Source organism: Delphinapterus leucas, chromosome X, assembly GCF_059928025.1.
Source record: "Delphinapterus leucas isolate spDelLeu-1000000601 "Yukka" chromosome X, BTC_Dleu_Yukka2, whole genome shotgun sequence".
Classification (NCBI taxonomy): Eukaryota; Metazoa; Chordata; class Mammalia; order Artiodactyla; family Monodontidae; genus Delphinapterus; species Delphinapterus leucas.
The window spans coordinates 116067193-116092464 of NC_143150.1; the positions used below are offsets into that span (position 1 = coordinate 116067193).

Here is a 25272-nt window from a genome sequence, read left to right on the forward strand (position 1 = left end):
GACACTTGAGAAAGGATTCCAACATGAAAAAATAAGATCTTGGGGGAAACGGACAATGCAGGAAAAAGGAAAAAGAAAAAATAAATTAATATCCTTTGAGTGCTAAGAGGTGAAATTGATTTCCTAAAACAAGAGTAGAATGCTATTTTTTAAATCTTTATTTATTTATTTTTGGCTGCGTTGGGTCTTCATTGATGCGTGCAGGCTTTCTCTAGTTGCGGCAAGCAGGGGCTACTCCTTGTTGCAGTGCACGGGCTTCTCATTGCAGCGGCTTCTCTTGTTGCGGAGCACGGGCCCTAGGCATGCAGGCTTCAGTAGTTGTGGCACGTGGGCTCAGCTGTTGTGACTCGCAGGCTCTAGAGCGCAGGCTCAGTAGTTGTGGCGCACGGGCTTAGTTGCTCCACGGCACATGGGATCTTCCCGGACCAGGGCCCGAACCCGTATCCCCTGAATTGGCAGGCGGATTCTTAACCTCTGTGCCACCAGGGAAGCCCAGAATGCTACTTTTTTAAAAACAGAAAAAGAAGAAACTCTTAGAAATTAAAAATGTGATAGTAATATTTTATATTTTAGTAGAATATTTAGAAGCTAAAATGGAGGAAACTTTCCCCAAAATAGAACAAGACAAATAGAAAGTAGGAGAGAAAAAGAAAGAGAAGCAATTTAACATTTACCTAATAGGAATTCCAGAAAGAGACAGTGGGGAAATGGAGGGGAAGAAATTAGGAAAGAAATACCATAAGATACATGTTTCCCCCCCAACATCTTAATATCTCTGAAATCAGAATGTTTGTTACAATCGAAGGTGTGACACATTTTAATTGGCAGCACTTTCTCTTTCTTAATGGTACAGTGCTAATCGTGCTCTTAGATTAGGTAGAATACTAAAATACCAAAAAAAAAATATTTTTTCCCCCAACATGAGGACCACGAGTCTCCGGATTAAAACAGCCTACTGAAAGCCTGTTAATAATAACCAAAAAAATAAAATAAAATAAAAAGAAGAAGAACGACCCTACTCAAGAAGGATCGTTATTATGAAATATCAAAACACCAGGGATAAAGAGAAGATCCTAAAAGTTTTGCTGTGGGCTGGATGTGTTCCCTCAAAATTTGTATGTTGAAGCCCAACCTCCAATGTGATGAAGTTTAAAAGTGGGGCCTTTGGGAGGTGGTTAGGTCAGAAGGGCAGAGCCCTCATAAATGGGATTAGTGCCCTTATAAAATGGACCCCAGAGAGCTCCCTCACCCCTTCTGCCCTGTGAAGACACAGCAAGAAGATGGCTATCTACGAACAAGGAAACAGATCCTCGCCAGACACAGAATCTGCTGGCAACTTGGACTTGCACTTCGCAGGCTATAGAGTTGTGAGAAATAAATTTCTGTTTGTTGTAAGCAACTCAGTCTATGGTATTCTGTTATAGCAGCCCAAACAGACTAAGACAAGCTTTTAGAAATTTTTTTATACCATATATAAAGGCCTGGGAGACTTCCCTGGTGGCACAGTGGTTAAGAATCCGCCTGCCAATGCAGGGCACACAGGTTTGATCCCTGGTCCGGGAAGATACCACATGCCACGGAGCAACTAAGCCCGTGCGCCCCAACTACCAAGCCTGCGCTCTAGAGCCCGCGCGCTGCAACTACTGAGCCCTTCTACCACAACTACTGAAGCCCACGTGCCTAGAGCCCATGCTCCACATCAAGAGAAGCCACCGCAGTGAGAAGCCCGTGCACTGCAACAAAGAGTAGCCCCCGCTCACCGCAACTAGAGAGCCCAAGCAAAGCAACAAAAACCCAACGCAGCCAAAAATGAAAATAAAGAAATTTATAAAATAAAGGCCTGGGTATAAGAATAATATACGATATTTCAACATTGAAAGTTAAAAGTCAAGGAGCAGTGCCTTTGAAATGCTTAGTGAAAATGATTTTCAGTGAAGGTATTTTCAGACATGTACCTATTCTTTGGAAGAAGAATACCTTCTTCTGCCAACAGTAGAAGGTTATTAACTAAAGGAAAGACATGAGATTCAGGCAGCGAAAGACCCAACATGTACAAGCGCAGTGAAGAAAGTTCCTTCCCGTTATGATGAATAAAGGATGCTTCAGAAGCCTAGTTCATTCAGTAGGCTTAGAGAGTACTCAGTCCAGATTGAAGCAGACAGATGATTCCAGGAGGGCTGTCTTCAGGGGAAAAAAAGAAGTTATGAATTGTCCAGTAGGTTTGAGTATTGAAAATCCACTTGAGAGGCAAAGTGAGAAGAATTTGAGATAGGTGCAAAGAAAAGAAAGCAAGTTTTAAAACAAAGCAACTATAAATTTAACAAAAATAGAAACGTTGTACACAAGAAATGTAACTGGAGTATATTACTTCGAGCAGTGAACAGTGTTTACATAGTCATAATATTTGTAAAGACTCAATATTGATTTAACCAAAATGTGTGATATGAGTGTCAAGTCAGCTGTAATAGGATGTCTAAAGGTAATATCTGAAATTGTTGAGTCAGGAGAAAATAGTATAAGGTTATTAGCTATCATATAAATACCAGAGGGAACAATGAATAGAGCTGAAAGGGTATCGAGAACACTGGGTACTGCTACTTTTTTGTTATATATGCCTTGCATCATTACTTGACCCTTTAATCTTCACTCAGACCTTCTTGACATATGGAGCTGCCCCTGTGATTTCTCTTGAGCATGTCTCCTGGTTTCTATTTGTGGTAGAGCCATTTCATTCTGTCTGGATTTTTCTCCCTTCTTCACACCTCATGTTTTCCTCTCTTCCCTTTGTTCTTTGCCCTCCGATCTGCCTCCTTCCTATATCCTAGATCTACTTTTCTTTCATCTTCTAGAATTTAATGCTGTTTTCCTTTCTTCTGGCTTTTTGAAGGCTCAGTCCTTTCTTGTCTTTATGCACCTGAAGTAAAATTTTAATTTCTTCCACTCATGAAGTATACGAAATTTATCTAATTAAATTGGTCCATACCAGAATATAACAGGTAGACATCACATTCCACCATCTCCCTCCCCAGGAATGGTTGCGTGTTAATTCATATTTATGTACAATTAGTTGAATTTCTCACCAGTTAACTTGTTCCAGCCAGTGTATTTTGTTTTCTCCCTTCCCTGCTGGAGAGACTTGATTATTTTTATCCGTTATTCCAGTAGGGCTGGGAGAGAGACTGCCTTCATAGCAGAAGGTAGGGTGCTGTATAGCCCCTCAAGCCAAGATACCTTCCTGGACTCCAGAATTTTCTATCCTTTCTCAGCTGGCCAGAGGACTCCATGCTCTGATGATCCATGCAGAGGAAATAGGGAGGCTGGGCTGTTTAGGTCTCCATAATCATCCAAGAATCATTAAAGCAGTTTCTTGCTTAGTGGGGAAATAATTCTCTTAATGGTTCTTACAGTAGCAGGCAAAGGTTCTTCTGAGGCTTGAGAATTAAAGGAGATAAATAAGTACCTAGCACAAAGGAAGAGCCCAGTAAGTGTTAATTTTCCTGTCCTCTTCCTCCCAGATGCTGATCTTGCTCTCTCAGACTATTCACCTAGTTCCTCTTAGGAACTAGGATGCTATCCAGTAATTTTCTGGCTGACAGTAGGCCTGGCCTCAGAGAAAACTGTGAACTGACTTTCTCTTAATTTGGTCCTTTGACCCTTCTGTTCCCCTTATTGTTTATTTCTAATAACCATGCATACATTAATCACTCATAACATTAACTTTGTGAATATTATATTACTACAGTCCTAAACACTATATTTATCAATGCAGTCTTTGTAGCTCTTGTATCAGAGTCACATGCATGATTGTTAAGAATTGGAGAAAACATGGGCTTCCCTGGTGGCACAGTGGTTAAGAATCCACCTGCCAATGCAGGGGACACGGGTTCAAGCGCTGGTCCGGGAAGATCCCACATGCCACAGAGCAACTAAGCCCGTGCAACACAACTACTGAGCCTGTGCTCTAGAGCCCGTGAGCCACAACTAGTGAAGCCCACGTGCCTAGAGCCTGAGCTCCGCAACAAGAGAAGCCACCACAATGAGAAGCCCGCGCACCGCAATAAAGAGTAGCCTCTGCTCGCTGCAACTAGAGACAGCTGCACGCAGCAACAAAGACACAATGCAGCCAAAAAATAAACAATAAATTAATTTTAAAAAAGAATTGGAGAAAGCTTGTTAAAAGTAGTAGTGGTAAAAATGGTTTAAAAAGATAAAATGGAGACGACTGTAGATGACTTTGGATGCCAAGTTAAAGAGCAGCACCCCTGTAAAGGTCCCAGGCAGGAGTACACCAGCAGTGCCCCATTCTTTTCAAATCTCCTCATGGGCCTTTAGCGGTAGTTTCTTCCAACTTCTATGCAGGCCGTAGCTACTGTTCATATAGTAACCCTAAGGCAGCAGTGATTTGTATGACGGCCTTCACAATATCCAGGGAATTTCACCAGTTCCCTGTTCTCTGCTGGCTTCCTCCATTTCTTTGAAGCTTCCCTCAAGCTCCCTTAAAACTTGCATTTGAACATCCAAAATGATACTCATAGCTGTGAGTCCAGCATACACTTGCATAACTCTTTCAGTCATCATGGGTTAAACACAAAATAAACTACAGAAAGAGAAGCCCTGGACTTCCCTGGTAGCGCACTGGTTAAGAATCCGCCTGCCAATGCAGGGGGCATGGGTTCGATCCCTGGTCTGGGAAGATCCCACATGCCGTGGAGCAACTAAGCCCGTGCGCCACAACTACTGAGCCTGTGCTCTAGAGCCCGCGTGCTGCAACTACTGAGCCCACGCGCTGCAACTCCTGAAGCCTGCATGCTCTAAGGCCTGTGTGCCACAACTACTGAGCCTGTGTGCTCCAACTACTGAAGCCCGCGCACCTACAGCCTGTGCTCCACAACAAGAGAAGCCACCGCAACGAGAAGCCCGTTCACCACAACGAAGAGTAGCCCCTGCTCGCCACAACTAGAGAAAGCCCGTGTGCAGCAGCAAAGACCCAAGGCAGCCAAAAATAAATAAAATTAATAAATAAATTTTTTTAAAAAAGAGAAACCCTAGAGGAGTAGACAATAGACAGCGAAGAACCCACTCAAAACAGGAAAGTACGGTAGAGTGCTTGCTCATTGGCAGGGAACATTTGTGGAGTGTTACATTAATGATACTGACTAATTGTTTAGAGTATTGTCTATTTATCTAACTCTCATTAGCTGAGAGTATATTTTAGCACTTAGTGCATGGGGAAGATATGCTTTAGTAGATTTAAGTATATACCACTTAGGAAAATATTTCCGAGAATAAATAGCATGATAATTAGCACTGCATGGTCACATTAAATAGAGTGTGTGTATAATAGGCAAAATTTCCAAGCATGTAAGTTTTCCTTTACTACATTTTTGGCCCTCTTTCAGGGCTATTTTTTATTTCTAGTGTCCCTTTTCTCCACCCCTAAGAGCTTTAAAAAAAAATACCCCCTTTTTTTAAAAAAATCGTGGCTTGCCTAACTCATATGATCCCTCTGATCCAAATTTGCTTCTCCTCTGCTGTAGTCTACTTATCACAATACCCATTTGTTCAATTTGACTGATCTAAACCATAATTGGAAAGAAAGAAAATTCATCTAAGTTCTCTTGAAGTATGAATGGTTTATTGAGTCAACCTGAAATACTGGTGTATTGAAAGTTGTAACTCCTGTACTTAAATGAGTCTCTTAATTTAACCATTTTAGACAAAAATGACTAAGTAAAAAGAACTCCAGGGCTTCCCTGGTGGCGCAGTGGTTAAGAATCCACCTACTAGTGCAGGGGACACGGGTTCGAGCCCTGGGCCAGGAAGATCCCACGTGCTGCGGAGCAACTAAGCCCATGCGCCACAACTACTGAGCCTGCACTCTAGAGCCCATGAGCCACAACTACTGAAGCCCACGTGCCACAACTACTGAAGCCTGCGTGCCTAGAGCCCATGGTCCACAACAAGAGATGCCACCACAATGAGAAGCCCGCACACTGTAATGAAGAGTAGCCCCTGCTTGCTGCAACTAGAGAAAGCCTGCATGCAGCAACGAAGACCCAGCGCAACCAAAAACAGATAAATAAATAGAAAGAGAGAAAAAACGTTATTAAAAAAAAAAAAGAAGTCCAGGCTAAGCAGGAAAAAAAATGCGTGAATACAGTGACCAGCAATACCACCTAGGGTGTATTGCTGCTTACTGCAAGATTCCAGCTGGGACACCGGTGGTGCTGCCCCCTCGCCCTCTCGTCATGCTCAGGGGAGATATTGTGAGTGGAATATAGCATGCTTTCCATTGACACAGGGCCTTAGAAGCAACCCCTCTCAGCGCTCTAGGAAGCCACTACCATTTGGTTCAGGTTGATGATCATAAAACTTATTTCCCATCTCTGATTTAAAACCTTAGAACCATAGCACTTTATAACATTATCTACTGATGGATGTGTGCTACAGAATAATTCTCCTGTACTTAAATGGAAATCCTTAGATATTGAACCCTTCAGTATCTGAAAAATTGATTCATACAAAAAAACTATCTGAAGGAATTGGTTAAGAACATGTTAATTTTAAGCTTTTATTATAGCAGTTTATTTTTCTCTAGCAGGGTTCAGCCATCATGGAGTCATGAAGATGGTTGATAATTGGGTTTGACCAAGGTTTGGGTTTCGCCAGACAAATATAACGTATGGTGTAGAAAAAGTGTTCAGAAACTCTGCTATGGACCCTCTATCGAGCTGTCTTCCTTCAGGGTCTTATCAAAAGGTTTAGCACCTCCTGGCTTCTGACCTAAGTCAGCCACTGACCATACATATACATGCTCCTTCCCCAGATAGAATTGCCTGTCTATGCTCCCACCAACATCACAGCCATTTCCACTTCCAAACTGTGGGAACTTGGGCAGCAGGTTCCTTAACTTCTCTCTAAGCCTTAGTTTCTTCATCTGTAGTGTAGATAATAGTATTTACTTATCTCACTGTGGTGAGAGTTAACTGAAGTAATTTCATGTAAAGCATGGTTCTTAGCATATAGTAGTACCTTATATGATATTGTCAGAATTATACTTGAAAGAAAAAATTATTAATAAATGAGAATTCAAATAAAGGAACTAAGGATTCAGTGAAAGAAGCTAGAAAAAGAACTACAAAGTAAACCCATAAAAAGCAAGAGAGGGCTTCCCTGGTGGCGCAGTGGTTGAGAGTCCGCCTGCTGATGCAGGGGACACGGGTTCGTGCCCCGGTCCGCGAAGATCCCACATGCCGCGGAGCGGCTGGGCCCGTGAGCCATGGCCGCTGAGCCTGCGCGTCCGGAGCCTGTGCTCCGCGACGGGAGAGGCCACAGCAGTTAGAGGCCCGCGTACCGCAAAAAAAAAAAAAGCAAGAGAAAGGATTTAAATTTAAATTCCAAAATCAGTGAATTAGAAAACAGGAAAAATTAAAAAAGCAAATGCACAACATTAGGAAAGCAAAACAGTATATAACCACAGATAGGAAGGAGATTAAAACATCATAATAACTGAAATATTTACAGATGAAATGATATAATGTCTAGGATTTGCTTCAAAATAATTATGAGAGTGGGGGGAAGTGAGTATATGAAGCAAGATTGGCCATGAGTTGATAATTGTTATAGTTGAGTGGTGGGTTCATGAGGGTTTGTTATACTAGTCAGTCTACTTTTAGATATGCTTGAAATTTTCCTTAAATTTTATTTAAAAAACATAATAGTATACTCAATATATCTCTATACTGATATGGAAGTCTTGCTGAAATATGTGCTTTTCTAAGAAAATCTAAACGGTATTTAGGAAGGAATAGAAAAACTATGACTTTACCAATAGCAAGGGAGAAATTTAAGTTATTAAAGAACACGTACCGCCACACACATCCCACCACTACAGTGGTCCCCCCACCACTACAGTGGTCCCCCCACCACTACAGTGGTCCCCCCACCACTACAGTGCCAGGCCCCAGGCTCCAGTAGGAGAAATCTTGGAAACTTTCAAGAAATAGATTGTCCTAAAGCGTAGGAAAAAATTGTATCACCTTCTAGTCCGTTTTATAAAGTTATCATAGCCCTGAAAATGAAAGTTAACACAGAAAAGGAAACTGTGCCACTTTATGAATACAGACAGAAAAATCCTTTAAAAAATTTACAAATCAAATACAGACTTATATTAAAACAATGGAATTTTCCTAGGAATACAAGCATATTAGGACATCTGTTGATATGAGTTATCAAATCAGTAGGTCAAAGGAGAGAAACTAAGTTTGTATTAATAGATAATAAAAAGACATTTTTAAAAATTGAATATTCATTCTTCTTTTAGCAAAGAGGAAATAGCCTGATATTAACATGATTAAAATATGTCTAAAACCAAATATTGATATCATATTTGAATAATTTACTGAATATATTCCCAAGTCAGAATCAAGGTAGCATTTATTAGTGTTTGCTTTATGTTCCATAGACTGTGAGAAATTTGAGTTTTATTCTGGGATGGGAAGCCATTGAAGAATGTGAGGTGGGGGTACGACCAAGCCTGATTTCTGTTTTAAAATTATTCTGGCTGCCATGAAGAGAAAGGATTGCACAGGAAAAATTTGGAAGGAGGAAAACCAGTTAGATGGCACTAGATGATAATGGTTTGTACTGACAGCGTCAGAGAAAATAGAAATAGACAGATTTGAGATTTATCTCAGAGAAAAAATCAGTAGAATTTATTGATGGATTAAATATGAAGGGAAGGAAGTTAGATTAGAAAGGAAAAAGCCCAAAAGGACTTAAAGGTTTGGGAGATTGGTATTGATGCCGCTGCCTAAAATGAGTAAGGTTAGCTTCAAATCCAAATCCAAACTTCTTGATAGTCTGTAAGGCCCTGCTTAATATGGCCCGAACCTACTTCCCCATTTCCTTCTCTTTCCTTGGTGTTCACCACATTCTAGCCAGCAAGGTCTTTCCTTTGTGCTTTGAATTCATTAAGCCGATTCCTAATCTCAGGGCTTTTGCATTTGCTGCTCATTCTGTTGGAGGACTCAAGACCATGAGTCAGCAAACTTTGTTTATAAAGGGCTGGGTAGTAAATATTTTAGGCTCTGTGGCAACTACTCAAGTCAGCTGTAGCCATTATGTAGGGAAAAAACCAGCAGGAGCTCTTATGTAAATAGACATGGGCATGACCAGATTTAGCCCTTGACTGGCCCTGCCTGGTTGTAGTTTACCCCTGCCTGAGGTCTTGGTGTGGTTCTCTCATTATTTTTTAGGTTCTTCCCGGAGGACAACTTGGCAAATACGTTACAATCAAGAAACTTTAAAATGCTGCATACTCTACCTTTAGAAATACAGTGCCACTTCCAGAAATTATTTCTAATAAATTGTGAATGTGCACAAAAGATGGGGACATCCCAGTGATATAGAAGATCAAATACCCAACAATAGGGGATTTATATAGTAGAATGCTCTGCAGTCATTAATAATGCATTGAGGATGGGGCTTCCCTGGTGGCGCAGTGGTTGGGGGTCCGCCTGCCGATGCAGGGGACGCGGGTTCGTGCCCCGGTCTGGGAGGGTCCCACATGCCGCGGAGTGGCTGGGCCCGTGAGCCGTGGCCGCTGGGCCTGCGCGTCCGGGGCCTGTGCTCCGCGGCGGGAGGGGCCGCAGCAGTGAGAGGCCCGCGTATTGCAAAAAATAAAAATAAAAAGAAATAATGCATTGAGGATGATTTAATAATAGAAAATAGGGGTCAGCAAACTATACCTGAGACCTGCCCCCTATTTTCGTAAATGAAGTTTTATTGGAACACAACCTCACCCATTCCTCTTCACGCTGCAGTGGCAGTGTTGACAGAGACCAATATGGCCTGCAAAGTCAAAAACATTTACTTTCTGGCCCTCTACAGAAAAAAAAAGTGATAATATGTGTACTATGGTCCATGTGTATATGTGCGTATATACAGACAGAGACTAGAAAGCACCAACATAGAGGATTTTTTCCCTCTTTTGTTTTCCTTCTTTTTATTATTTAAGTTTTCTTTACTGGACATGCATAGTTTTTATAATAAAATTACTCTTCAAGTAGTAAGGCAAATGATAAAACCAATAAGACACAAAAATGAAAAACTAGCTGAAAATTTAATACGAGAAATTTAAAGATAGTTAAAGTTAGAGGCAGGAAAAAGGTTAGAGGCAGGAAAATATCAACAATAGTATCTGGTTTCATGTGCACAACCACACAAGTAGTGTCCATTTCAGATTTCAGTGTATGATACTTAATTGGGCAGCCATTATTTGAGTTCCTCCTATGTGCTGTTTGCCTGTTCTGAAGCTTAATCTGATAGGGACAATGGGTTGTGCTTAAATACTAATAAATGCCATAAGCAGTGTCCCTTCTGTACTCATACAAAATTGACAAAATATCCAAACATTTCTCGTAGACACTGGGGTTTACTGCCAAAATTTTTCTAAGCCTGACAAGACTCCTGGAATACCTCTGATACTTAGACATGGTATGGATATTTGAGCACACACAAAAGGAACACTGAGGCATTTTCCAGTGTTTCAACTGCTTATGAGATATGGGTTCGTTCTGGTTCGGAGATAGCTAACACCCAAGTAAAGCAGTTGCTTAGTGATATCTTGTATATAAGGGATTCTAATCGTGTGAGCTAGTCTTTTAACTTTATGGTGCTTTTTGACATAGAGGAGTTTTTGAATATTATAATCAAATCTATATCAATGTTTTCCTTTACGGCTTGCATTTTCTAAACAGGTAGCCAAATATCCTAACATCTCCCTCAGATGTAAAGTGTCGCATTCTTTTCTGTCACTCTGCTTTTATACAGCAGTACCATGCTGTTTTAATTAAGGTATCATTTCAACTGAGGGAGACTTAGTTCAGATTTTGATATCTGAAATATTGCTTCATTTTTTAGGGGTAGTATTAAAAAGCATAACTCACAGCAAAATGTGAATTGTTAACCTGAGCATCACTAGTCATTAAAGCCAATTTAGACTAATCCTTCAAATTCAAAAAAGGTTATTTGGTTGCTTCTGTTCTTAAGTATTACTTGAGTAAAATTGATGACTGCTCTGTACAGAGACACTCCTGTTTTATTTTGTACCCGTTAATTGGTTCTATAGTAACCATGATGTTTGCCTCTTCTTGACAGTCTTTTTGTTTAATAAATTTATTTATTTGTTTATTTATTTATTTATTGGCTGCATTGGGTCTTCGTAGCTGTGTGCAGGCTTTCACTAGTTGCGGCGAGCGGGGGCTACTCTTCCTGGAGGTGTGCGGGCTTCTCATTGCGGTGGCTTCCCTTGTTGCGGAGCATGGGCTGTAGGCGCACGGGCTTCCGTAGTTGTGGCACGTCGGCTCAGCATTTGTGGCTCACGGGCTCTAGAGTGTAGGCTCAGTAGTTGTGGTGCATGGGCTTAGTTGCCCCACGGCATGTGCGATCTTCCCGGCCCAGGGGTCAAACCTGTGTCCCCTGCATTGGCAAGTGGATTCTTAACCACTGTGCCACCAGGGAAGTCCCAAGCAGGTTTTTTTTTTTATTCTTCAACTTGTATTAGGTCATTTATAGAACATTGCCATAAAAATTTGATCTAGGAGGAAGAGCCCTGGCCTTTCACATGGTACCCTGTAGCACCTAATGGACCCTCTAATGTTTGCTCAATACAGGACAGCAGCACTGAGCTCCCATGATAGATAGCTCCGTCATCAAATATGTCCCTGCCTTGATCATAGTTCCTTCAAGCTTGGAGCAAGCTTGGTGATTTTTAGAGGCTCTTCAGATTTTGAAAATTCAGTGGTTTTATTAAATTCATATAGGGTATGTAGATTAACATTTGCGGTTTTTATTGGCTCCACATAGATTGTGTACATTAAGTAAAGTATTTTCCCACAGCTCTCGATGCTTCTGTCCTTTGGTTTTGTTTAAATGCCGCTATCTCAGTGATCATGTTCTGAATACTGGCATACTTTCAAGAATATTTCCCAAAGCAAAAACACCTTAGAATAACTTCTGGAAGCTGTTAGAGGATGAAATGGAGTAAGGGATTGTCTGGTAGCTTGACCCCTCCTTTTCCAGGTTGACTTCTTCAGTAAATGTTCCTTTTGCTCACTAATAGCCCAGGGAGTGGACTTTTTTTTAATTTAGATTTTATCAGCTAGGAATGTGAGTTTTAACTGTGGGCCTTGACGTCTTTAACCTGGTTGATAATTGATGTTTATAACCATTGTGAATTTATATGTAATTCACTTTCATTGAAGACAGAAGAATCTGTCCTTACATCACAATCAAAAAGCTTCTTGTGGTCATTTTCTTCCCATAGTTCGGAAACTCTTCCTCATTGACAGGGAACACCCATGACATGTCTATATATAACCTTAAAATAGTCTTGAAACTGTCCTTTGGAGTGTGTGTATAAACATTACGAAGGGTAAAATTTCACATGAGAATTGATGACTTGTTATTTTAATTGTGCTGACTAGTTTCAGTTGCTTTTAAAGTGTCGTATAGTTAAGAAATGCCAGCATATCTCAGGATTCTGAAATAAAATAATGTTCGTTTCACGGGTTGTGAAAATTGTCTGGATTTCTGGGAACCAGGAGTACGAACATTTCAACAGGATTTTGCTATCAGCAAATCTGTTTTGGTTTCCTGTTCTGGCCTCTCTACCTATCAGCTACATTAGTGCCCTCGCCATTACGTTTCTCCTTTCTTTTACCACAGGAAAATTGTCAGGCCTCTTTCTCTAGCATTTCAGGACCCGCCTGACCGGAAATTTTCTAATTGCCGGAACAGCTGGTAGGGGAAAACTTTGCAGGGGCTTGGCCTTCCCTTTCTAACTTAAGTTTTACCGTTAGAAATTATCACCATCATGGTTTCATAGCCATGTTTAAATTTCTGTCTTTTCGTGTTCGCTCTATACAGGTAAGCTTTGTTCAACTTCTTTAGAGACTAAAATGTTTCGGTTAGAGCTAAGTATAATTATACTAATTAAACAATTATTTCACTTTATATGTTCTTTTAAGAAGCTTTTCAAAATTCAAAACCAGTTCTTATAGAACATTTAAAGAATAATATTTCTATTTACTAAAATTAAGCCAGCTATTTGTATTATATATTTCAACTCTGTGTATTTTGTAAACTTATTTTACACTGCCTTTTTAGTGCTAAAGTAATTTTTAATTTTGTTAGTGTTTGTAATTTTGTATAATAAAACAGATGACTGTAACTCTCAGTATTGAACTAGGCGTGAACAAAATTGTGAACCTGCTAATATTTAGGAGATTACTATGTAATAATAATGTAAGTAACATTTTGATGAGTAGGAGAATGTGTTATTTTAAACAGTCAAGAACTTAAAAACAGATTTTTGTTGAAATTGGTTCTTTAAAAACTTTGAAGTTTTTAATCAATTATATTTAGCTTTAAGCAAGTAATTTTATCTTACAGTAGGCACACTTTTCAAAGCATAACTTTGTTAAAATGTGCTTAGTGAATGATAATTTGTATTGTATTTAATCTAAAATCCTGCGAAAATCAACTTGATATTTTGCCATGAGAATTGTGCTATCCTGCTGCTCTTTAAAGAGAATTAAATTTGTTCATCGGGATTCCCAATTGGGAGAAAACTCATGCTCTTTCCAGCAGTTATTGAAAATATTAGTCTGGAGAACCAGCAATGCTGTTTTCTCAAACATAGATTCAAGAAGCTGGCCTAGAATACTCTCTTAAAGAATTTGGCTAAATGAAAAATTCTGAATGTATTATGCATTAGCAAATCAAGTAAATTGGATTTGGTCAAATTGTAATCTAGAATAAATTAAAATGTGGTTTCTCACCACAGCTTGAATGACAAGACTAATTTTGTGTCACAGCCAAATAATTTTTATGTATCTTGATCATCAAAAAAAATTAACATATCTTTTTCAAATTAAAAAAGTATATTATTGAACTATAATTATCTATATAGAAAGCGATGCTTTATTTTACTTTTGGATTATATTTAAGAGGTAAATAAAATCTTATAATTTCATTTGTCGGGTCTTTTTTTTATGATAGACCAAAAAATGGTTACATATCTATGAGTAGAAAATACTTATTTATTGGCTTTTACTAAGGAATATTTAAATATTTTATTTCGAGCTTCAACAATATTTTCTGACATTAAAAACAATTTTAAAAATACAAATGCCTTAAGAACACATTTCCTGACTCAAGGGAGGGGAGGAAAAAGGAAATTATGTATACAAGGCAGGGCATAATGCCAAATGTTGAATCACTCTTTAAAATCAGTTAATGTCACCCAGTTTGTTTTCTTGATATTTGCATGTTACAGTATTAGGTTTTATATAACTCAGGTAAGCAGTGTCTGTTTCAGTCCCTTTTCTTTAATCCTTTTTAAAAACATTTTAAGAACAACATTTTATATTTTCCTTTTCAACTTGAAAAGGAAACATTGAGTTAATTTTTTTCCCGTTAATTTTTTCCCAGTAAGGGGTGAACCTCAAAGACCATTTAAGATGGAACCTATCAACCTTTTGTTGGTCCTGGGAAACAAATGAGGTGGCTTTCTCTGTGACTGGAGGAACAACAAAAGATCCACCTGTCCATGAATTTTCTTCTGCCATTTTTCTGTGATGTTTAAAATGATACTCTTTACAAATTCCTAAAATTATAGGGTTTTTTTGTTTTTCTGTTTTTTAATTTTTGGCTATGTTGGGTCTTCGTTGCTGCACGCGGGCTTTCTGTAGTTGCGGCGAGCGGGGGCTACTCTTCGTTGCGGTGCACGGGCTTCTCATTGCGGTGGCTTCTTTTGTTGCGGAGCATGGGCTCTAGGTGCGTGGGCTTCAGTAGTTGTGGCACACGGGCTCAGTAGTTGTGGCTCGCGGGCTCTAGAGCTCAGGCTCAGTAGTTGTGGTGCATGGGCTTAGTTGCTCCGCGGCATGTGGGATCTTCCCGGAGCAGGGATTGAACCCGTGTCCCCTGCATTGGCAGGCGGATTCCTAATCACTGCACCACCAGGGAAGTCCTATAGATATTTTTTAACTGAACTGACTTTGTTTTATCAGGGTCATATCTCAACAAGTATTTTCCCAATAGTACATCTTTGAAGCCCTAGGTAAATTCCTAGAGAGCAGATACTCTTCTGTATCGTAGTTTTGCTAATACCTAGTGCAATACCTGGCCCATAATCTGAACTGCCATCTAACAAAAAGGAAAGAGCCTAAGAGAATATGTCATAGATCAGAAACACTTCCATCAGGACCAGGCAGTCAGGAAGAAGCAAAAGTACAAGAGCCTTATTATTATTATTATTATTATTATTAGGTCTCTCCCCAAAACAGCAAAGATTTTGGTCTGTTTCATTTATTGTATATCTCAGACAGCTAGAAGAGTGCCTGGCATGTATTAGGTGTTCAGTAAATAAATGTTTAAATAGATGAACGAATGAATTCCCATTCATAGCTTGAGAGTATTGAACACCTCTGAGTTTGGCAACTGTGAGTACCAAATGTCTGAAAGTGCTGGGAGTGTAGATGAAGGATACAGGGTTGTGATGTAGACCAGCTGGCAGCTTCACAATTTTGCCTACAGGTAGACCTTTATCTAGCAGATAAACGTAGACTTTGTGAAAATAAAAACATGGAATTTTTTATGACTTTTAAAAATACACAAAATAAGTTTTTGTGGTAATGACTGGGCAGGTATCCATGTATCAGTTCAAGTACAGTTGTGCCAGAAAATGTAAAAACGTTAGCTTCACAGAGTAATTATAATGGATATAACTTACATCTCTGCTCTACTTCATTGATAAAATTCTTTTTCCATAAAATTACAGTTGCTTCACTGTATACTTACAGGCAAAAACACAACTTTACAAACTATCAAACTGTAGTTCTGTGTTGTCATGTGACAGATTTATTTCAGTAACAGGTGATTTAGTGACCTAAGGTAGGTTTGTCACATGCAAATATCAGTCTGTCCTTGGTTATCAATGTCTTCAGAAATTTGATATCCCTCTCTGCATCCATCTCATTGGATTCCAGGTATGAGCTAGAAGGGCACATTGTTGCTTTCCTATCTGTTGTCCAAGATTGCCCAAGCATTAGTATTATGTCCTAATTGAACCTCAAATTCATTTCGAAAATATTCATGGTCCCATAACTTGGAAAGACTGGTGACATAAAGCACAATTTGGGGATCAAGATACCAACCAAGGATATTGTGCCTATTATGCTACTGTGACTTCACATATACATAAAAGTAGATAGAAAATGGCTTGCTGATATGATTAGTAAAAATTTCAACTGGGAAGGAGCAGAAAAATGTGTTGGGGATAGTTTTTGCAAGTTTTTGCAACTTGGGCCATAGGCATTGATCTTTTCTCTCCACCCCCAAGAACATTTTTTGTATCCTCTGCATCCCAATTTAGCAAAAAGATTTTTAAAAGTCTAGTTACTATCCTCAGGGAGGTTTGGAATGATTGCATCCATTTTGGGGAGGAAGAGGTAGGGAGTGGAGGAAGGTGCTATTTAAAAAAAAAAGAAATATTGAGAAAAGAAGCACTTGAAGATTTATTTTAAAATAAGATTTGCCAGGATAAAAAATTCAGTATGGGGGTGGGAAAATAAAGTCAAGGATGTCTCTCAGAAAAGAGACAGAAAATAGGAGAAAAAAAGATGAAAATTAAATTCCAGACATACAGTATCCAGCTAATAGAGTTGTTGCAAAAAGAGAAACCCTGAAGAGTGGATGGAAGGAAATTATCAAAGAAATGTCAGAATTCCTCCAGAGGTAAAGAATTCACGTCTTTAGATTATAAAGGTTCACCAAGCATCTAGCATTCTGAAGGAAAGGAGACCGTATTTATCTCACTTAGTGTGGAATTTCAGAAATACAAGGACAGAAAATTCTTAAAGTTTCCAGAAAGAAAAACCAGGTCACGTACCAAAAAGTGTATATCAGGCTAGCATCATCCAGCTCATCAGCAGTGCTGACTGCTAGAAGACAGTGGACGAATGGCGCCAACATTCTTGAGCAAGATTATTTTTATTCTAGAATTTGGTAGCAAGCCAAATTATACACATGTGAAGACAAAATAGAGACATTTTCAGATGTGCAAGATCCAGAAAGTTTTCTTCCACATCACCTTTCTTAGGAAGTTACAAAGGAGTAGTCTAAGAAAGAGACATGGGAAACTGAAAATAGTGGATTCAACCAGGAAAGCACTGAAGATATATCCCGAGATAATATCTACGCAGCAAGGCCTTGAGAACAACCCATCCTGATGGGAGGGTAAGAGAGGGCTCTCAGAAGAATGGAAAGTATGGTAAAAATCTAAGACTTAAAGTCCCCTTGGATTGTCCCACAAGTCACTGTTAGGGGCCCATATGAAAGGAAATTTAATACACTTCCTAGCCTGCGTTTGAGCAATATATTGTCATGAAAATGCTGCTGCTTATATAGGCTTTCAGCTTTTAGAATCAAGCTGTAGTGAGAGCATGAAGGAGTTGGCTGTGGTTACAGGAGAGAATGTTAACTTTCTTAATATTAATAACCTTAAATATTAATAAAAACAAGCTATTAGCAGGTGGGGGGAAGTTGAGGGAAAGAATGTATGGGCACTATTACCCTCCTTTTACAAAGTGAAGAATTAGGATTCTGTCTAAGACTTATAGAAAAAACAAGAAGTTTATGTGAAATTAATATAATTATCAAACAGTGGGGAGGAAGGTGATGGATGGAAGGGGCATAGTATAAGTAAGTCCCTCATCTTTCTTATTTTTAAATCAATAGGTATTGTCTTAAAGTTAATAAACTAAGAAATGATCAAAGTAAGTGCAGAAAGAATTAAAATTTTTTTAAAGCTTAGGTATGGGGGTGAGAAGAGACTTGCTTTTCACCATAAGCTATTCTACCACTGTTTGATTTATTACCCATGTGCATATATTACTTTGACTTTAAAAACAAAAAATTTAGGGAACAGGAAATAACCCAAGTTGACAGAAGGCTACGTGTAAGGGAATGTTGGGAAATAATACCAGAAAAGCAGGTTGAGACCATATTGTAGGCGGCCTCCAATGCCAAGGTAAAGCAGTGCATTTAATTTGGAAGAACTTGGAGGAGTTTTTGAGCAGTCTGGGCATGTAACTGGAGCTGTCTACTTTCAGAAAATGAATTTGTCAGGAGGATGGATTGGAGTGGCAGTGGCAGAAAGGGGCATTAGGAGTGACCAAGCTAGTTTCAGTTTCCTACAGGAAAGGTAATGAAGGATTACAGCAGGACGATGTTACTGGAAATAGAATGAAAGGTATTCCCAGAACCATGCTTGATACATAATAGGTGCTTAAGTGTGTTTATTGAATGAAGGGATCAAAGGGAGACTCTACATTTTTTAGTAATTTTTTGACATGAAAGGAAGGATAGTCATCAAAGATTAAATCTTTCTTGAATAGTAACTGCTGTTTATTTTGAGATCCATGGCCTGATTGTAGCTCACACTGTGAGAGTAAGGCTTGATGCTGTATGCCTGTGACAAAATGCAGAACGGTTATAATTCAGTAGTCCTTCCTTGCCTATGTTGCATCTTTATTTGTGACAGACAATTGTAGTAGGTATTTGCTATGAAATATAAGATGAAATAATGTTGCAGCCTAATAAATTACATCCCACTTAACCCAAGAAAGAAAAGTGATAAAATATATAGAACATTACAGGGTATAGTTCTTCACAGTGTCATGATATAAGGGCGTAAATAGCCACTAGATTTCAGTTAGGCTCTTGAACAGTTCGTTTTTCCCACAGGAGGCACACTGGCACATGCTGGAATCCAACCCATGAACTTAGCCTCATGAGTTCAAGTCTGTTATCCATTAGTCTTCAAAGTTTGATGTGACAGCACTTTAGGGTACAGAAAAGAAAGAGGAGAACTTCTTTATAGTTTCATTTCCATGTATAATGTATATAATTTAGTAATACAAAAAGTATATAATTTATAAGTATATAATTTATAAGTATATATATAATTTAGTAATACAAAAAGTATATATAAGCCAATAAGTATACAAATATTGGGTATATGCTATTTTTTTTTATTAATAATGGTGTACTACCAAAAGTTCAGAGACCACTTCACTAATCAGTTTAGCTAACTGACCGAAGAGATACAGACCAGTTACAAAGGCCAGGGGAATAAGTCTGTATGTTCCTGTCATTGATCTTGGATGGGGCACCACCAAGAGCCTCATGACAGTCTCGGTGTGGTGTAATGCTAAGATCCTTGTTTTAGAAGTTGTTAGAAGTCAGAAAACCTGGAATTGGGCCCTAAGTCTGCCAGTTACTAGTTTGTGATCTTTACTTGATCTCTTTAAACTTCAGACTGTAGAATATTCAGACCATTTTACCTTTAAAATTTCTAATGGTGAATGGGGGAGTCTGTAGAGAGTTCTGAAATGTTTTTGCTTGCTTTGGGGTATACTCTGTGTTATCATTAGCCCTCTCTAATACTGATAGGTAGTCAAAGATTTGCATGAAGCATAAATAGAAAAGGTGAAAAAACACCTCACCCGGGCTTGATACATGTTAGGTGTTTAATAAATATTTGCTGGATTTTAATCTGAATCTTTCTTACTTAATCAATCCCACATATACATTGTTCTTTGAAATTTTTTTTTATTTTATTTTTTTAAAGAATTTGGTAATTTGCTTCCTTTCTTTCCTAATGCGCCTAGGAACAGCTATCACTCTCAAGACCTTGTACACATTGGTCTCATTTGGAGAGAAGGGGTGCCCAGGAAGGAGTCAGCTAATGTTTGATTCTACCCTAATGCCTATTGCATAGGATCATTGTGAGAATTAAATGAGATGATACATATGGAATTACAAAATAAAAGACTAAGCCATATTAGGGGATTGCTTTATTATTGTTGTCAAAGTTCCAGGAAAGTCCAAAATGATTAAGCTGCCTTAGTAGTAGAACATTCTACAAACTACAGCTTCTGTCTTACAGAGTAAATTGGTGGGCCTGGATTTCTTTTTTGTTCTCTTATAGGAGCTTTTTTTCCTTTTACTACTCATTTTCAAAAGCTACCACATTAGGATATCCTTGATATATCTTTTTGAGAAATCTTTGTAATTCCTTATATTGCCAGCCTTCTGTGTCTCAGAGAATGTTAGTTGAGTTCAAGCATTTATATGGAATACAATGGTAATAAAAATAATGAATTATTTATGTTTGTATAACACATTTAGATTCTACTCATAGTACGTATGCCCTAGAAAAAACATTATAGGCAAAAAAAAAGAAAAGATAGTCTTTGACAGGCTTATGTTTCTTGTTTTGTTGGGTTTTGTTTTATTGTTGTAGTTTTGGGCTGATAAAGTACATGTCTTGATTATTGAATAAATAAGGTGTACTTAATCTGCTGATCTCAGGGTAATTAAGTAATTGAAATTCTATGTTTACTTACATGTATTTTCAACCTTTCTCTTCTGACACCTTCTCTCAGGTATAGTAAAGCATCCACATTCTTTAAGTATCCTTCTCTTAACTCTAAGACCTTCTACTTTTCCATCATGCTGAACATGTTTTTTCTGTCTAATCCTCCATCCAAATGTTAAATCTTTTTTGATTTTGTGTTTTAGAGTTATTCCTTTCTCCCATCTCAGATCTCAGGTAGTCCTAGAAACAGAAAGTAACTTAGATATTTCAAACACAGTAAACTTCAGCAGGCTAATTCAAACGGCCTTGCTGAGGGTAGAAATCTCCACGTTGACCCTGGAATATTTTTCAGCCCCTCTCCCCAATAATCAGGTTTTGTTGTGCATAGTTTTGGTTCTACCTAATACAATCACATATCAGAGCACACCAGATTACTCTGATCTGTTTTCAGTCTTCTTTACACACTCTGCCCTCACCCCATGAAACTAATCATTCTGATTATCTCCAATAGGAAGAGTGAAGACTTGAAAGTATTCAGAACTAATGTTATGTAGAGGTTAAACTGGCCTACGTGGTTGGCTGGTATTATTCTTTCTCTGACATTTAACTTGAAAGTATATTTGCTTGGCATGTGTTCTCTTTTTACTTGGTGGGTCAGTAAAGGTGGTTTGTGTATGTTAATTTGAGGATTTCTAATATGATACAGTAAATTTACATTGCTTGATTTATAGCCAGAGGAAGTAGCTCTAACTCTGTTTTATCCCCTTATATTTGCATCAACAGGAAGAAGGCAGTATCAAAGAAATTGCAATCACACATCATGTAAAGGAAGGACATGAAAAGGCAGATCCTTCCCAGTTTGAACTTTTAAAAGTACTAGGGCAGGGATCATTTGGAAAGGTAAGCCATGAATATGTGCTTTTTAAAAAGTTGCTTTTTGGAATTCATGTATATTTCATACAAATGGGGAACAGAAATATTTTATGAAATACTACTGATCTCTCTACAATGCAGTATTTTCTGTGTTTTTACAATTCTCACTATCAGTAAGTGTGACAAAGTGAATAAAGTCATTCAGAAGTACAATGGGAACTTTCATAACTTGGCAGTGTTCACTTCATATTCATTTTATCTTCAAGACTACATGACGTCTCTAATTGCACTTCTTTTTTTTTTTTTTTTTTTTTTTTTTGCGGTACGCGTGCCTCTCACTGTTTTGGCCTCTCCCGTTGCGGAGCACAGGCTCCGGACGCGCAGGCTCAGCGGCCATGGCTCACGGGCCCAGCCGCTCCGCGGCATGTGGGATCTTCCCGGACCGGGGCACGAACCCGTGTCCCCTGCATTGGCAGGTGGACTCTCAACCACTGCGCCACCAGGGAAGCCCTAATTGCACTTCCTGAATGATTAAAAAATCACAAAATGTTCCCGTGACACACTGGCCTCATTTTGAGTCTTCATGTAGAATCGGAAGGTGATCTTACAATACATTATAACAGTGCATCTCAGTCTTTCCTCCAGAGTACCCCTAATACCAGCAGAAAGCAAATAGGTACTCCCAAGGAAATAGGGTGGGGGGTTACCACTACATGTACGAAATTTGGGGGACTTATAGCTTGTCTTTAAAATGAACTCAAAGGCTGCATTCTATTCAGTGATATCTGTGTCTGGTTTTTGTTTTTTTAAAATTAATTAATTAATTTATTTATGGCTGTGTTGGGTCTTCGTTTCTGTGCAAGGACTTTCTGTAGTTGCGGCGAGCGGGGGCCACTCTTCATCGCGGTGTGCGGGCCTCTCACTGTCACGGCCTCTCTTGTTGCGGAGCACAGGCTCCAGACGCTCAGGCTCAGTAGTTGTGGCTCACGGGCCCAGTTGCTCCCTGGCATGTGGGATCCTCCCAGACCAGGGCTCGAACCCGTGTCCCCTGCATTAGCAGACAGATTCTCAACCACTGCGCCACCAGGGAAGCCCCTCTGTGTCTGTTTTTAATATCCAAAAATATTTCTCAACTATTTCCCAAATCCACCAACTAAAATTGCAACATCTTTATCATTTTTCAAGTATTCCTTGTCCCCCTGCTGCATACCTCAGGAGCGCTTCCTGTACTCCATTTTGAGAAGTACAGCATTATAATCACTACTACTTGATCTATCTAGTCCATTTCTCAGCAAGAGGAACGTTCTGAGATTGCATTCAGCTTTCACAGTGCAGTGCTTCCTTGCCACCTCTCTGTGAGGAAGCATTTGAAGATAGGCTTTGCAAGCTTCAAAACAACACCCGTTTTGCTCTCTTGTGTATTTTAACGGGACTATTTAGCAATTCTTGGCTAACATAGGTAATCTGTTACAGCTGTTAACCTCTTTCAAGCCCAAAATGATATTTTTAATCCAGATATAGATTAAGTAGCCAAAAGAAGATAATGGTTGCAAGTTGGAGCTCTAGGTCAGCCAGACGTGGATTCTAGTTTTGTTTTGTTTTTTCTACTTAATTGCTGTGTGCACTTGAGCAAGTTACTTAACCTCTTGGAGCCCCATTTTCCTCTTCTAGGCAGTCATTAGGTATTGAAGTTCTCAAGGTTCCATTCTAGGCTCCCTTCTCACTCTATACTCCCTACTAATTAATTTCTTTATGCCCACTATCTTAATAAAACCCACATACAGCTGATGTAACAGATTTATATCTCCAATCTAGATTGTGACTCTAAGCTCTGAACTGTATGTACAGCTACTTATTTTTTTCTCTTTGCATGCCCCAAAGTCAGTTTAAACTCAACATATCTAAGACCAAACTCATGATTTTCCCCTAACCCCCAAACCTCTATTTCATTTTTCTCTATTACTATGAATGACTTCTGGTTAAGCAAGCCAGAAACTTGAGAGGCATTCTTGACATATCCTTCTAGTCCCCGCCCTTCCCTCTCCCCCCACCCCCACCAATCTGATCCATTGACAAGTTCTGCTGATTTAGTGAAGATTTCTCAAATCATGCCTGTTCTCTTCTTCTCCCTGCCACTTCTCCAGTCTGTGCCACCACCATTTCTCCCTGGCCTATTGAAGGAGGCTCCTACCTTGGGCTTCCCAAATTTATTTTTGCCTCAAACCTTTATTTATCAATACATGACAGCCAACAAGAGCTAGTCTTATACTCCATCCACTTAGCCCTTTAGAGGCCTCCCTTTGCTTTTAGGAGAAAGACAAATTCTTAAGATGGCTGAGGAGCCCCTCAGTCTGCCCCCTAGCTACCTCATCAACATCAGTTTATATACTTTTCACTGCCTGTGTTCTGGCCACATTGGCCTTCTTTTTTAATCCATAAGCAAAAGCCTTTTGCACATGCTGTTCCCTCTGCCTGAAAAACACTGCCCCACCCCCATCCCTTCCTCCTCTGGTTGGCTCCTCTTAAGCTTAGGATCTCAAAGAAGTCTTCCCAGCCATCCTGACCTAGGTCATATTTGTCTATTTTTACCGTCTCAGAACATTACATACCTCATCTTCACAGCACTAACCACAGTTGCAGTTTTTTGTTTGTGTAATTATTTGTTTATTGGCTGTCTCCCCCACTAGACTATATGTTCCATGAGTGCAGGGGCCATGTATGCCTTGAACCATGTCTCAGCATGGAACCAGTAGCACGGTACCTAACATATAGTTCTGGAAAGAATTAATGAGTAAATAATAGTCCTGCCCTCATAGGGTAGTAGTAAGAATTAAATGATGTAAGGCCAAGCACATAATATCTGCTATGAGATTGTATTATCATGCAATTTGTTATGGATAAACCAAAATAGATGGATTTATTTCTACACATTATATTTTCAGGGAACATAATATTGAAGTTTCCAGGAGTTAGCATGCTTCTCCCTTTATTTCTTTAAAAGTAACTTAAATACCTTACTATAAATAGCAAACATTAAAAATAGGGCGTCTCCTTTCTTACTCATCCTCAAAAGCCAGTCTCAGCCAAGGAAACAGGGATGACCTGTCACAGCCTAGAATAGCTTCATGAGGGATTCGAAAAGTCAGAAATGCTGGTGGGGGAAGATCTGATGGCATCTGGGACTGCTGCTGCTCCTGCTGCGCTTGACTGGTGACCAGCTAGAGGCAACAGATTGAGTGCCCTGAGCGGAAGCACAGAACTGGGTGGCTGGCCCGATTCTTATCCCAATACCTCCACTGTGACACTGCGTTAATTATTTAACATCTCAAAGCCCTAGCTATAAAATAGGCATTGCTTAGTAGGCCTGCCTCCCAAAATTATCACGATGATGCATTACAAATGCTTGTGAAGGTCCTTTGCAAAAACTAAGATGTGCTGAAAAGTATCAAGAGGGTGCTTTCAAAGTAGGATGAAGAAAGTTTGAACCCATGAGGAGAATTTTTCTTGTAGAATAGTACGAAGAAGCTTGATTAGGGAATCTTAAGAATGAATGAATAATAAATATCAGGTAAATCCTAATTATCCCCACCTAGTTAGAATTTATTTCAGTTCAAAAATATTCATAATCTCTGATTGCCTTTAATTTTTAAACATCATTCCATCTTAGGAACAACCCTGATTGAGAATACACTTTTCGCTCCCTAGGTTGGCTCACTGCTAACTGGCTAAAAGGAAGTTTCACCATGGGCCACGGTGAAGGGGGACAATGGGTGTAATTTGGGGAGAGAAACACACCCTGCATCAGGGTTTCTGTGCACATTGTGGCACTTTTCACTGGACGTGAGGTCACTGACCATTGTCTTTGGCACAATTTCTCGAAGTGAGGAACTCTTCCTTGCCCTAGAATCGGTTGAATGAATCATTTTTTTATTTTGTGCTAATAGCCTAGTGTG

General features: G+C 39.2%; 1 protein-coding gene across 6 annotated transcripts in view; it reads left to right on the top strand.

The window, feature by feature from the left end:
* Positions 1-25272, top strand: part of RPS6KA3 (ribosomal protein S6 kinase A3) — a 110382-nt gene that overhangs the window by 34862 nt on the left and 50248 nt on the right. For 5 of the 6 annotated variants that reach the window (XM_089904695.1, XM_022560507.2, XM_089904691.1 and 2 more), the window contains one exon: positions 21230-21346. In XM_089904695.1, the coding sequence (XP_089760821.1) occupies positions 21230-21346 (117 nt within the window). Of the gene's footprint in view, positions 1-542; positions 12931-21229; positions 21347-25272 lie in introns of those variants that run through there. The other variant, XM_089904694.1, reaches the window with a different exon arrangement.